This window comes from Peromyscus leucopus, chromosome 15, assembly GCF_004664715.2.
Source record: "Peromyscus leucopus breed LL Stock chromosome 15, UCI_PerLeu_2.1, whole genome shotgun sequence".
In the NCBI taxonomy this organism is placed as follows: domain Eukaryota; kingdom Metazoa; phylum Chordata; class Mammalia; order Rodentia; family Cricetidae; genus Peromyscus; species Peromyscus leucopus.
This window is the reverse complement of record NC_051076.1, coordinates 56608208-56623088: the sequence shown is the minus strand read 5'-3', so window position 1 is coordinate 56623088 and position 14881 is coordinate 56608208. Positions and strand designations below refer to the sequence as shown.

Below are 14881 nucleotides of genomic sequence, written 5' to 3'. Positions count from 1 at the left end.
GTGGGAACCTTTGGACCAGGCTCACTTTGGAATTACACTTCTGTTCCCTGGGGCACTGTTCTCTGGGCAGGAAGCTGGAAGCAGGATCTCAGAACTGTTTTGCTTTTCACATGTCTAGCTAATTGATGCGTCAGAATTGTTCTGAAGAATAATGTCTTGGTTATGTATTCATAAAAGCCTTTGAGTTTTAAAATACATTTCTTTTTTTAAAGTGCCTTTTATCTCTTTACTTGGATGGATGTAAAGTATCTAAATTTAGATTAATCAGATTAAGAACTTTAATGCATTATTTATGTCAGATTGGCTTCTCTTTGGTGGCTTTTACCCTTTCCACTCCAGATAGTGGGAGAGAAGTCACAAGATTCCCTGCATCTCTCTCCTCTCCTCTCTTTTCTCTCATCTCTTTCCCCCCGTTCCTCTGTCCCCCCCCCCCCTTTCTACCCAGACTTTGCAGGGCCCCAAAGGGGCTAGGTTACAAGACTTTTTTCTATGAAAACTCTTTCTATTCCTATTAGAGAGACCATAGCTGAGCTGTTAGAGAGTTTATTTCTTAGGAATATTCTGTAGAACAGACTTTAGCTTTGAAATTGTGAAGACAGGTAAGTACAAGGAAGGATATGGAGAAGAACATCCTGGGAGCAAAGTCATTCTTGGTTTTTAGCATACAAGGCCCCTCTAGAGAAAGTGATCTCACTTTCTCTTGGAAGAACACCTGACCTGTTCTCTTGTGCTTATTCCACGGAGAGACAGAGAATTCCTACCACCGTAACTTGGGAAATCGGTGGTCTTAGCATACACTAAAACTAATTCAGGGTGGGCAGGAGGATGCCACATTCTTTGGATGTGCTGATGTTTCCTCTACTTCTGGATGAACAGGAGGGGTCACTTGCAGGCACTGGAAGGTCAAGCTTCTCTGCTGGCTTCTTCATTAATGAACTTATAAGTAGGTCTGTTGGAGTACTGCTTCCTTGTAGAGCTTGTAGAGCTGGATTCTAAATTTCATTCTGAACTACTTAGATTAGAGTCCTGAAAGTACCCTCTTCCCCAAGAGGGAGCAGTAAACCAGAGGAAGGACCAAGATTCGTGCAGGGTAGCAGTGAGGACAAGGAAGGAACTGTTATTAAGTTGTTTATAAATATACGAATCCTGTTGTTACTGTAGTTGACATTTTTTCCCTGTAGGGTCAAAGTATGTCTCTTGGTCTCTTTATTTCCTGGGATCTAGAGCTGTGTCTTTACTGGATGTCCTTTTGGGTCATTAAAAAAAGTATTTTGAAATAATTTCAAAGACACACGAACACTTTCAGAAGCATGAAAAGAGCTCATGTATTTGCTCATACAGTTGTCAGCATCTCCCAGTTGACCCCTGTCCCCCATGTTATGTCTCATCTTTTGGAAGCCTTTAAGAGCAAGATGCAGACAAGTTGTCTCATCTCTAAACACTGCAGTGTGCAGTTCCCCAGACAAGGACATGATTCCACATATCATCATGCAGCTCGCCGAATCAGGAAGTCAGTATGAATTCACTGCCATCCCGTCTTTGGCCACATTCGAGCTTGCTGACTGTCCCGACACATGTCCCCGGCATTTCCCTTGAACGCATGTTGCATTTGGTTGTCACACCTCTTCAGACTCCCTTAGGAGCAGTTTCCTTGCCCTTTCCTTGACACCTGTATCTGTGCCAAGTTACAAGAATAGGCCTTACCTTGTGTAGAATGACCGATCTGGATCCGCATGCCATTGTGATGACTGGACTCGGTCATGGAGCAAAATGACATTCCCATGCCACCTGACAGAGCACAGGCTGCCCTGCCTGACTGGAGGTGTTAAGTGGTCACTAGGTGGGTGTCCTCTAGCCAACTCCACTTTAACTTCACCATTTCTCTTTGCTCTTGCTCAGTCTCTTAGGGGAATGTGTTCTCAGATTTTACCGAAAACTTGTTCCTCAAAACCCTTTTCCTCTAGACCAGTGGTTCTCAACCTGTGGGTCTTGGCCTCATTGGGGGGGGGGTTTAATAACCCTTTCACAGGGGTCTCTGAAGACGGTTGGAAAACACAGATATTTACATTATGGTTCATAACAGTAGAAGAATTATAGTTATGAAGTAGCAATGAAATATTTTTATGGTTGGGGGGGTCACCACAACATGAGGAACTGTACTAAAGGGCTGCAGCATCAGGAAGGCTGGGAACCACTGCTCTAGAGTAGCGTCTAGAGTAACATCCACTGACGGTCTTCACTGCTCAGTGGTACTTTTCATAGCCATCATTCTTTCTGTCTTTCTTGTTGCTGTTCTAAAGAGAGCTTGCTTTATTTATATCAGTGTGGACTTGGATTTGGGATTTTTTTGAGTGGGTCATAACTTTTAGTATTTTTTTTATGATTAAATTATCCGGTTTGGTTAGTGAGACCCTTCTTAGTCTGGTTCCAGTGTCTTTTGGTACATCCTCACCTTTGAGTCATTCCTAATGGTTCATCTGCTTCCTTACAAATGGCAGAACTTGAGTGTGATGCACAGGCCTGGCGTCCTTTGAGGAATGGCTTCTTCCATTTCTGCATCCCTAATGACAGCCTCAGCTGCCTGTTGTGTTTCTGTTCCCTGTGCACCGTGATGGTGCCAGGAGCACTTTCACTCAGGAAGGAACTGTTGGCAGACTGCCGAATGTCTTCATCTTTTCATACGGCTCTGGGGTACCAGTTTCTAGGGAGGTCTCCCTTGTTTTTCTAGTCCAGGACAACCTTTGTGATTTTTAAAATGTGGAGGTCTTCCCAGGGCTACCACACAGAATAACTTTAGCAATACTCCATTGTAGTAGAATTTTTTTAAAGGCGTGTTGTAGCATGAATCTTAAAAGTTCTTATTAATAAAATCAAACCCGAGGCCAGTTATTGGGGTCAATGCTGGTAGATCAGAGAGACAGAACAAGCCACAGCTATCTCACCTCGCCGGATCCTCAGCTGGTCCTGTTTCCTCAGACTGGAAGCTTCTGTGTCCTCATCCCCATGGCTCTCACCTGAACTGCTGCTTAAAAGCCTGAAGCTTAACCAGCCAAATGCTTAACCAGCCAAATGCTGCTAGTTTCTGCTCCTCACGCCTTATATATCTTTCTGCTTTCTACCACCACTCTCTGGGATTAAAGGCTGGCTTTCTGGGATTAAAGGCGTGTGTCACCATGCTTGGCTGTTTCCAATGTGGCCTTGAACTCACAGAGATCCAGAGGGATTTCTGTCTCTGGACTGCTAGGATTAAAGGTGTGTGCTATCACTGCCTAACTAGTGGCTTTTCTGTTCTCTGACCCCAGATAAGTTTATTAAGGTACACAATATTTTGGGGAACATAATACCACCACAGCATGTTACTTTTGTTTATGTTGCATTTGTTTAACTCTGTGAAGCTGTGTTACTGTGCCTGTCTAAAACACCTGATGGTCTAATAAAGATCTGAACGGTCAATAGCAAGGCAGGAGAAAGGAAAGGTGGGGCTGGCAGGCAAAGAGAATGTATAGAGGGAAAAATCTGGAAAGAGAAGGAGCCAGAGAAGGGGAGGACATCAGGGGCCAGCCACTCAGCTACACAACCAGCAAGCCACGGAGTAAGAGTAAGATTTACAGAAGTAAGAGAATGGGAAAAGCCCAGAGGCAAATGGTAGACGGGATAATTTAAATTAAGGAAAGTTGGCTAGAAACAAGCCAAGCTAAGCCCCAGCATTCATAAGTAAGAAAAAGCCTCCATCTGTGTGTGATTTTTGCCCCCCAAAGAGAAAACAGACAAACAAACAAAACAAAACAAAACACCACTCCTTCAGCTGGACTTGAGCTTGCAATAAGAACATGTGTTTTCTTAAGTCATGTGTCTCCTGTATTATTCAGAATCTTTTATATTTAGTGGATGCTCAGAGAGTTCTTTGGAAATGGTAAATATGTTTCTTATCCAGAAACTTTTTCTCTAAGCTCATGGGAATTTTGTTCCAAGTTCAATACTTCAAAACTTGTAATAGAATTGATTGTAGCAGAAGACTGTAGCGTTTCTTTTTCAGCGTAGATTGATCCTTCCCTTTACTCTTGGCACATAGAGCTAAAGTGAAGTAAATTTCACTACTTATTTTGGAAATGTATGTTTGTGTCACAGTTCCTTTCAGTTAACTATAGAATCTATTTTTTTATTTGCTTTTAGACAGGACTTATAGTAGCTTGCCACAAAATCATAGTATATAGAGAAGTTAAGTTAAAAATGAGATAAACAAACAAGCAAACACCTGAGGGATGAATGTGGTGGCATACACTTGCAATCCCAACTGTAGGAAGGTAGAGGCAGGGGGATTATAAATTTGAAGCTAGCCTAAGCTACAGAATGAGACCCTGCCTCAAACAAACAAAAAGCCAAAAGAAGGAAATGTGCTTGGGCACCAGCTGAGTTAAGACCTGGATGAACTCTGAAGTCCTTGTCGGTCACTCTTGAGGTGTGGTTCTTTTTCCATCTCCAGGTCGAAACCCAATCTCCTGTAGCAAAACCAGCTTAATGAGCAAAGCACAGTGATGGATTGAAGTTTTATGTGCTCGGAGCTTCTTAAATGATGACCTCCAAATCCGGGGAAAGTGGTCATCGTGCTTAGGTCTGGTGAAGAGGGATGGCTGTATAGAATGGCACGAGCTGAGGTATCATCTAATAGTGGGGAGGCCCAGCATGGCCTGTCTGTCCTGTTTCCTGGGCCACTTCTGTAGCCTTCATCTCTCTCTGCAGCAAGACACGGCTGAAATCTAGAGACGACAAATGAAGTATGGTGGCCCATCAGTAATCCCAGCACTCACTCAGGGCCAGCCTGGGCTACACGGAGCCTGTCTCAAAAGAAAAAAGGAGTGAATTTCCAGCCTTTATGGCTGGCTTGGGATGGAGGATTTCCAGTTTCCATGTCCACCTTCAGGAAGAAAATTCTGAATTCTGTGGATTAGTTTGGAGGAGGGTAGAACACTGGCAGGCAGAAGATCAGGAGAGAGACTTTATTTCAGAGCCCTTCCAGACTTTAACTCGAAGTATTCAGCGTGCCAAAGTGCCATACTTTTGGCAGTCTGTTTTCCGGATCCCAGTAAGCTGCAGTAGTATGAAAAGGTAAGGAGCAGAGTCACACTTACTCCAGATAGTACCGTAGGCTGATGTTCCCTTGGCCTTCGCTCACTGTGAGTATGGATGACTGATTGGGATGGGAAACAAGCAGGAATGCAAGTGTATGGATCCAAGCCCACCTGCCATTTCTGCAAATCCAACCCAGTATTTAGTGTATCCTAACAGGGCACTGGTGACATAATATGCCTTCTCCTTTTAGGAGTCTTCAAATCCAAACAGTAATGTATCCTGGCTGATGGGAAGAGCATTGAGAACTTCATAGAAAGGCACCTATATAGCTCCTTTTAGAGAAGGAATTCCAAAAATACGTAGAATAACTAGTGTTTTTGAGTGTGTAGCAATCAAAAGTAATTCTGTTTATTTATTTATTGTAAAGATTTACTCCCTTTGACCAGCCATTGTGGCTCAGGTCTTTAATCTTAACACACATGGAGGCAGACACCGGTGGATCTTTGTGAGTTCAAGGCCAGTCTGGTCCACATAGTGAGTTCCAGGACAGCCAGAGCTACATAGACAAGTCTTGGAAAAAACACCCACCCCACCCCCAGCCAAAAAAAAAAAAAAAAAAAAAAAACCCACAAAAAACAATTAAAAAAAAAAGGTTTACTTTGATTCATGTGCATGCTGCGCAAGCCCAGAATGTCAGGTACCCGCAGAGGCCAGGAGAGAGCTTTGGATCCCTGGAGCTGGGATTGCAGGGGACTGAGCTGTTTGACGTGAAGGATGGGAACTGAACTCAGGTCCTCCGGAAGAGTGGGCAGTGCTCTTCTTACCCACTGAGCTATCACCTCTCTGGCCTGTTTGTTTTTTATACATTATGCCCAGGTTGGCTCAGACTCCTGGCCTTGCTGCCTCTGCTTTCTAGTGCTGGGGTTACAGTGTGAGCCGCCGTGCCTGGCCGGTCTCTGTTTTCTCCCAGGGCTTTATTCCTCATGGTCTAGAGTAACATTCATAGCGACTGTATCAGTTTGTTTTAAATTGAAGTCCTATAATTACTAAATGTTGTATATTCAGCCCTGGCTTGGGAAGTGGCATGGTGGGTCATTGCCTAGGGTCACTGCCGAGAGCAAGGTACAGCTCTGCATAACTGTTTTAGCTCCTTAGATAAGTGGAGAAACCTGGACTGCTTTTGATTTTTTTAAAGCCTATTTTCTGATTTGTAAAGGAGGACAGAAATTATCTGGTAGAATCAAGAACATTGAGTTGAGGCAAACAGAGGTCAGTGTATAGAAAGGGATCAAAATACTATCTAGAACGGTAAATACGGTGGCTTGCTCCTTTGTTTGCGCTTCTTCTCCTAACTTGAAACCTTGTCAGAAGGAAGTTCAGTCAAGATAACTGTGTTTAAGAACAACCACCATGAAGAAAGACGGAGAGATAAAGCCTTGGTTTGCGTTCAGGACAATTGGATTTGAATTTTCCTGCAGTCAGAGTTGGCAGGGTTAATGTGCGCCAGCTGAGAAGCCCCGCTGTTCCCTTCTGGCAGCCCATATGCAGATACTGCTGTATTAATTACCAGAGGAAACCCGATTAGCTCCCCAGTCCTTTAACTGTCTGCGAGGCGGAGGCTGCTGCGGCTCAGAGGCAGCTTTCCTCCCTCCTCCAGTGTCAGACACAGCTTCTCCGCTCTTCTTCAGAGCTTGCCAAGACTGCACTGTAGATCCTTAGAGCCCTTGGCTAGTCTAGTCACCTTTGATCAGGACGACTTAATAGCAGTTCAGGAGGAGCTTGCCTAATTAAATTCATGAACAACTTAAAAATAAAAACAGCCAGGCGTGGTGACACACACCTTTAGGAATCAGAGGGTGGATCTCTGAGTTTCAGGCCAGCCGTATCTACTTAGTACCCAAGCTAGCCAGGTCTACATAGTAAGACCCTATCTCAGAATAGCATTGCCAACAACCAGACCAGTTAAAATGAGAATTTAGAACCGGAAAGAGTGTTAAAGATGGTCTAACTCTGTCAGTTCATGAGCAGTGCAAGGATCAGAAAGGGCCAGCAGACTGGCAGGATCAGAAAATCACCTCTGGGCTGTTCCCATCGCCAGCTGGGCTCCTTGTCACGAAGGTGCCCAGGGAAGGAAGAGCATCCCATCTGCTTTGGCCTTCACTTCTCTCGTGCACTTATTCAAATCTTAGGGACATGTTGGGGATCAGTGAAAAAGCTCATGGGAGAAGACGAGGGCTTGGAGAGTGATACACTGGAAAACGAGAGAGCAATGCTCTTGGTAAAGGCCTTCCCGGCTCAGTAGGCTGCACATGGAATCCTGGCAGAGTGCCTGGAAACGGGCAGCAGAACTAGGCCCCACCTCAGCACCCTTGCCATTGCACTCGTTTTGGCTGCTTTGACTGGAGCAGCTCGTTTCTGCAGACTGTTTTTGTAGGAGAGATGGAGCCTGGGAAGGTGATGATTTGGGTCAGGTGACTAATGGGGTGTGTCTCTGTGGCTTTGGCTGATGCAGCATGCTTTATTGGCTCTGCTGCTGCTGCTGCTGCTACTTTCAGAGCTGTTGTCCTGAAAGAGGCTGGGGTTTCTTCATTTCCCACACTGCTAGAGCAGCAGCAGTGGCAGAACTTACTGAGGGCTGCCGTTTGTTTTCCTTACAAACTACCTTTGTGATAGTGAGTCGAGGCTGCCAGTGGGGACGGTCATTTAGGTGGGACTCTGGGACATGGAGGTGAGAGGGAAGGCAGGCCAGCTGACATCTTCCCTTCACATTCAGGGCTCTGTTTTCTTCACAGCTCCTCACTGTGTAAGGAGGGAGCACTTTAGGAATGACGGCTCTCTTGAAACTCTTCTTCATGACACTGTGCTTTGCAGATGTAGTAGACTCACTTCTATAGCCATTGCTTCCCATCTGATGAATTCTTACACAGAACAAATATGTAATTTTCAATTACAGTCCTTTCACAGTCCTTGTGTTAGTGCTCAGGATGCAGAGAAATAGGAAGGTTCTTCAAGCTTTGATCCCTAGAAACAGTTATTAATAGGAGAACCTCTGCTGTATGGTGTATATTCCAGACTAGAGTGAACAGAGGGACACAGGACTCGGACTTGCTCGTTGTTCTTTGCCGAGTAGTCACACAGACCATTGTTTGTTCCTTCCTGGTTTAGAGCGCAGGCCAGCGATTAGAGCCGTGAGTAACCTGGTGTTGGTCACTCTTGTGCTGCTTAGACAGCTGCCACACAACAGGCACTCGGGAAATGCTTTCTAGACTTTCAGAGAGTAGGTTCCCATTTCTAGTGTTGCTGCTGTAGAGGCTGAGGCCATGGTGCTGCACTTGTAGCTAGACATATGAAACAGAGGACCATAATGAATGCAGAGAGGTACTTAGGGAGGACAGCCCTCTTGAATCTCTCTGGGGAAGATGAGGGAGCGTGAGGCAGGTACGTTCTGAAGAGCTACCTTTTCAGTGAGTCAAGCCTCTCACCTCATGAACAAAACAATTCCACAAGTGGTTTGATATAATAATGTTGTTAGCTGACTAAGGCAAATAGTATCTCAGTGTTACCTACCACCTTAACCTTCAATTATGACGTGTGTGTTTGGCTCAGAGATTGGCTCTCCTGAATCTTAGATGGCTGGAGACCCCACTGCTGAACCTTTTTGAGAATGAGTGAGTTCTTTCTTGAACATTTCAGGAACCAGTTCCATATTCTTTCCCAAGCAGGTTTTTAAGCTTTCTGGTCTGTATAACATTAGGAAATCTGTTTGAGGAAGTGAACCCTTTAGGTTGACGATGGTATCCGCAAAGGAGATTATTTTTGAGATCACATCTCTTAGATTTGCCTAGATTTGATCCTGCTGGGCAGTTCTGTCCCTTTGTCTTACTCATGGTCTTGTCAGCCATCAACAGAAAGAGTATGAGTTGATTAGGAGTAGAGATTGCAATTAAACATCCAGTATCTCAAGAAGACTTGGCAGCTGGGGTGCCGTCGTCAGCTATCAGGGTGATGGACTGGAAAACGCGTTAGAGCTCATGCCATCTTGCAGAGGTCTTTACCTCCCCTCCATTTGTGTGTTTATCAGCATTTAGGCATAAAATAAGTTTAAATGAGGAGCACAAGCTAAAACTGCATAAGGTAGGGATTTAAAAGGGCTGTGCATTCAAGTATTCCACCTTCTGTCAGAAGGAAGGTTTTCATTTTGATTCACTTAGATACAGTTTCTGCTTGGACTCAGACCCCAGTTATTGCCATTTAGTACTCTTGTGTTTGTGAGGGACTCCTTGGAAGCTGTCCCTCCACTGTATGGAAGAAAGAGGAGGGACTGTCAGGTCACTGTCACCTTTCGTTTCCCGTGATGAGCTGGTCAGGTGATTACCTGACGTTTGAAGAACATTTTCTGACTGGTGCATTTTCGAGGTACCTCCTTTAACCAAAAGTTTCCTGGAAATTTTCCCTCTGGGACTGCGCCGTTCTGGGTGAGTCTCTCCTCCCCTCACTTTATCTACTTCTTTTTCCTCCACTCTCCCCATTCCCCACCCAGGCCCGCTGAGCTGCATTTCCTTCCCACCTAAGGAAGAGAAGTATCTCCAGCAGGTTGTGGACTGCCTTCCCTGTATATTGATCCTCGGCCAGGACTGTAATGCCAAGTGCCAGCTGTTGAACCTGCTGTTGGGGGTGCAGGTGCTCCCCACCATCAAGCTGGACAGTGACGAGAGCTGTAAGCTCCGGCGCCTCCGCTTCACCTACGGGACCCAGACCCGGGTCAGCCTGGCGCTCCCTGGTCAGTATGAGCTAGTGCACACGCTGGCTGCCCACCAGAACAACTGGGAGACCATCCCTGAGGAGGACTTGGAGGTTCAGGAAGACAGCGAGGATGCTGCTCATGTTTTAGCAGAACTGGAGGTGACCATGAACCACGCTCTCCTACAGGTACCAGCCTTCCACTGTGTGTCTGTGCCAGCTTCTTCTCTGACTTTAGAAAAGTAGTCTGGTGCTGTGTATTCTGGGCTCTGAAAGGAACAGAGACTGGGAGGAATGTAATCCACGAGGCTGACTGGGCAGGCTGGAGCAGCTTCGTGCCTGCCTCTGCTCATCATACTGTAGGCTCTGGGGAATGCTTATATCTGGCAGACAGGAAGGGGTATGTGATTGCTGCATCTTGACAAGATCTTACAGAGTAGTTACCAAAGTTAGAAGGCCCTTTTTGTTTCTAGAACTGTTTTTAGCATCTCTTTCTAAGGGGACAGTGATATGATGAATAATTAATATTCTTAGTAGAACTGAGACCATGTGAAAAAATTTATTGCTTTCTCCACAGCGCTAGCTGTTAATTTACTGAGTGGGGCAGTTCATTTCCCCGACCTTATAAGGAACCCAGGTCTGATTCAATCTAAGGGAACAAAGCCTCCCTGTCATCTGAAGAATACCTTGGCTTCTCTATATGTAAAGTCCCCAAGAAAGCATAGGTGCTGTGGCATCTCCTGTCTGTCATGTTGCCTCTCCATCATTCCTACCTCCGCACAAGAAGGCCTCCTCTTTTTCTGGCCTTCATCTGCTACTAGATAGCTAGGACTAGGCCATGACTAGGTGGAAATAGGGGTTGGGGAAGGATATGGTATTGGGGCCAGGCAGGCAGGATTAGAAGAGCATGATAGTGCTCAACATGCAGGGCTCTTCACCTCACATGGCTGTGCCTGACAGGACGGGCTAGTTTGGCCCACTTGGGAGAGTGCCTCGGTCTTTGTTAGTACCTCTCTGTCTACCGCTCTTCTAAGACAGCTGGTCTCTCTGTCAGTGACTGTGATCTCGTTTCCTTCTACATGTTTCTTACAGCTTTATGTGCTGGAGTGGGATATGGAACAATCCCCATTTTCTCTCAGTTCACTTTTAGTGGTGGACTTCCTGATTTCAGGCACTCTACTGCTGAGCTACAGAGAAACCCAATTTGATTTAAATTTCTAGGGTTTTATTTGTTTTTATTTATTTAATTGTGTGTGTGTGTGTGTGTGTGTGTGTGTGTGTGTGTGTGTGTGTAGAAGCCAGAGCACTATGTCAGGTGCTCATCAATCATCACACACACACACATACACACACACACACACACACCAGGATTATAATTGAGGAGGGTACTGGAATAACAATACCAGAGCGGCCTTTTCTTTGCACGGTTAAAATGAAGATGATCACTCTTCCTTAGAAGCTCTTTCCTGTGGCTGATGAGATTTCCCTCAAGCAGTTTCTCCAGATTTGCTTTCTTCTCCAGTCCTCTGATGTGGAGCTGGGAGCAGACTCCAAGGATTCTAAGCTTAGCTTCCTGTGATGCTGGGGGCTTTGTGGCCTCTGTGGGTTTGGCTACCACTCTCTCACCACAGGCTTTCATCTGTTGAGTGATCAGGGATGCTGAACTCACTGCCGGGAGCAGGTCACAGCTACCTGGAGAGTGCTCATGACCGTGAAAAAGATACTTTGTCAGCTCCAGTTATATTTAGGATCAATGAGTTCATGCTTCTGTTTGATTTGGAGAGGGGGGTGGCAAAGAAAGGAAACATTTAGCTGAAGGAAACCAAAATTGAATTAGGGGAAATGGACGTTCCTTTGAGTTGTCAAACTATCAAGGCAGAATTTTCCCTGCCCTCTTATACAATGGTTATTTTTCTGATACGTTAAAGTCCTCATAACCTTCCATTTTCAGCATATTCCAAAATAGACCAACTTATATGAGCTCACACTGCATGGTATTTCCAACTTGTTAGTCTGGCTCATAAGCCCTGAGATTCCTGGTTTATACTTTAATAGGAGGAACACTGTTAGGCCATTCGTGTTTGAGACCTTCTTTAGTGTTCAAATGTGGCTCTTTCCTCAGTTGGCAGTCCATTTCTAATTCCTCATACAAAGTATTTTATATGCAAACGTGCCTCCCCTCCCTACCCCCACTTTCTGGCATCTGCATCTCTCCACCCCTTTTAAAATCTCCTCTTACAGTGCTAATGGAGCAGTGGTCTGCCTCACACTTGTACAGTCTGCTGGGAGTGGGTGTGTGTGTGCGTGCGTGCGTGCGTGCGTGCGTGCGTTTCTTCTGTAAAGATTCGATTTGCTCAGCCTGAGAGGATTCCCTCAGCCTCAGCAGTGCTTCCTTTACTGTGGCCGTTACATAATTTTGGTTGCTCTGAGGTTGTTGTTCTTCCTCTTTTTCTCCTCCCCTCCTCCTGTTCTTCACCCTCCTCCTCATCCTCTTCCCCTCCTCCATCATCATCATCATCATTAACATAAATGTTACTTATTTTGCACAAGCTGGCCTTGAACTTATGATTCTGCCTTAGCCTACCACATGCTGGGACTCCAAATATGAGCCATCACAGCCAGCTGTGTTGTTCTGCCTTAATCAGTAGCCTGTTTATCCTGACAGGTGCTTCTTGGCCCTTTCGGAAATGTACATGTCACCTGCAACTAGCCTGCCACACAGCTGGCTGGTTATTGGCTCATAACGATCCTGGTGAGATATTTCAGAGAACAGAGGAAGACTAATATTTCCAGACAAGGTCTATCTTTTTTATTTGGCAAGTATTTTTAATTAACCAGCTACAGTGTTGATTTTTCTCTTTATAACCCTCAACTAGACATCAGTGGGAATAACTTGTTTTTAATACATATACTGATTTTTAATTATATTTTAGCAGTCAGTGTTTTCAAAATCCAGTCCCACAAAGGATCAAAAGAGAACAAAAAATTTATGCAAAAATTTAACCCTGAAATTTCCTAAGATTGTTGCTAGGAAACTAGCTTCTCTCATGTTCTGGCTAGTTATTGGCATTTATTCTGGTGCCTAATAAAGCAAACATTGTATGTTGCCTGCCTTAGTTAGGGTTTCTATTGCTATGATGAAACACCATGACCAATAAGCAAATTGGAGAAGAAAGGGTTTATTTGGCTTATACTTCCAATCACGGTTCATCGTCAAAAGAAGTCAGTACAGGAACTCAAACAGGGAAGGAACCTGAAGGCAGGAGCTGATGCAGAGGCCATGGAGGGGTGCTGCTTACTGGCTTGTTCCCCTGGCTTGCTCAGCCTGACTTCTTATAAACCCCAGGACCACCAGCCCAGGGGTGGCACCACCCACAATGCACTGGGCCCTCCCCCATTGATCACTAATTGAGAGGGTGCCTTATTGCTGGGTTCTATAGAGGCAGCTTCTCAACCGAAGTTCCCCCTTTCAGGTAACTGGAGTCTGTGTGTCAAGTTGACACAGGACAGCCAGCATACTACCTTTAGTCAGATGCCACACCGTCTATAGGATGTAGAATAGATGAAAGGGTAAGAGTTGACAGGTCAGAAGTAGAAAAGAAAACTAGGGCAAGATGCTGTTGGGAGGAAAGAATGCATGGAATTAGGTCCAGGTGGTTTTCCAGGAGAAAATAAATAAGGGTAGGTTAGAATATCCCAAGGAGAGAAGTAAAGAGTGATATTTTAGAGAGCTCTTTGATGGAAAGAACGGATTATTTTATGGGGCAAGAAAGGGAAACTGAAATGATGTGTTGGGCAGGATATAAGAAGTTCAGTCCAACACTGAATCATAAATACCTTGGAGACAGTAAGCATGTGGTTTTTGCCTAACAATCTTAGCTTCCCCCTAGTATACACACTACATGTATAGTGAAATGCAGCCATCCTGCTTACACTGTCTGCCAGAGAAAATCAGGACCATCTAGAATAGGTGAATAGACATACTAAGTAGATGTGTGGTTTAAAGGTGAATGTTTTCTTTGGTGCTGGGTATTGAACTCAAGGCCTTGTGTATACCATCATGAGTTCTATCACTGAACCAAACCTCTAGCTGGGAATTTTTGTGTTAAATTCTTAACTAGGGGCTAAGGATGAAACTCAGTTGGTAGATGCTCTGAATAGTTTTATGTCAATTTGACACATTAGAATCATCAGAGAGGAGGAGCCTCAATTAAGAAAATGCCTCCATAAGATCAGGCTGCAGACAAGCCTGAGGGACATTTTCTTAGTGATTGATGGGTGTGGGGGTGCTCGGCTCATTGTCAGTGGTGCCACCCCTGGGCTGGTGGTCCTGGGTTCTATAAGAACGAAGGCTGAGCAAGCCAGGGGAAGCAAGCCAGTAAGCAGCTCCCCTCCATGGCCTCTGCTTCAGCTTCTGCCTCCAGGTTCCTGCCCTGTTTGAGTTCCTGCCCTGACTTCCTTTGAGGATGAACAGCTATGTTGAAGTTTAAGCCGAATAAACCCTTTCTTCGCCCACTTGCTCTTGGCCATGGCGTTTGATTGTACCCTAACTAAGACAGTGGAGCACCTGTCTAGCATGCACAGAACCCTGCAGTCCACCTCATTCTCAATGAGGCATGGTGGGTCATACCTGTAATTCCAGCACTCTGAAGGTAGAGGCAGGGGGATCAGAAGTTCAGGGCCATCTTTAGCTACATAGAGAGTTTGAGACCACCTGAGATATATGAAATCCTGCCTCAAGAAAACAATCCTGGGTCAGGTATGGTGGCACCCTCATCTAATCCTAGCACTTGGGAGGCAGAGGCAGGTGGATCTCTGTGAGTTCGAAGCCAGTCTGGTATATATATGTGTTCTAGGACATCTATGGCAATGTAGAGAGACCTTGTCTCAAAAAAACTGAAAACGGAAGAGAAGTCCTAAGGGGTTTATTTGTTCCACAGTGGCTCTTAAGTAACACTTGATAGGACACTGTCTCTTCTCAGCTCACTCTTCATTTGCCTTTGCCCTCCAAGCTAGCTCTTGGGGGCTGACAGTTCAAAGTCCTAATCTTCCTCTTCCATCTTCTCCCTTT

At 45.2% G+C, this 14881-nt stretch overlaps 1 protein-coding gene across 1 annotated transcript in view; it reads left to right on the top strand.

The window, feature by feature from the left end:
• Positions 1-14881, top strand: part of Dstyk (dual serine/threonine and tyrosine protein kinase) — a 48385-nt gene that overhangs the window by 7583 nt on the left and 25921 nt on the right. Inside the window, exon 2 of the mRNA XM_028876538.2 lies at positions 9611-9999. Within this exon, the coding sequence (XP_028732371.1) occupies positions 9611-9999 (389 nt within the window). The remainder of the gene's footprint in view (positions 1-9610; positions 10000-14881) is intronic.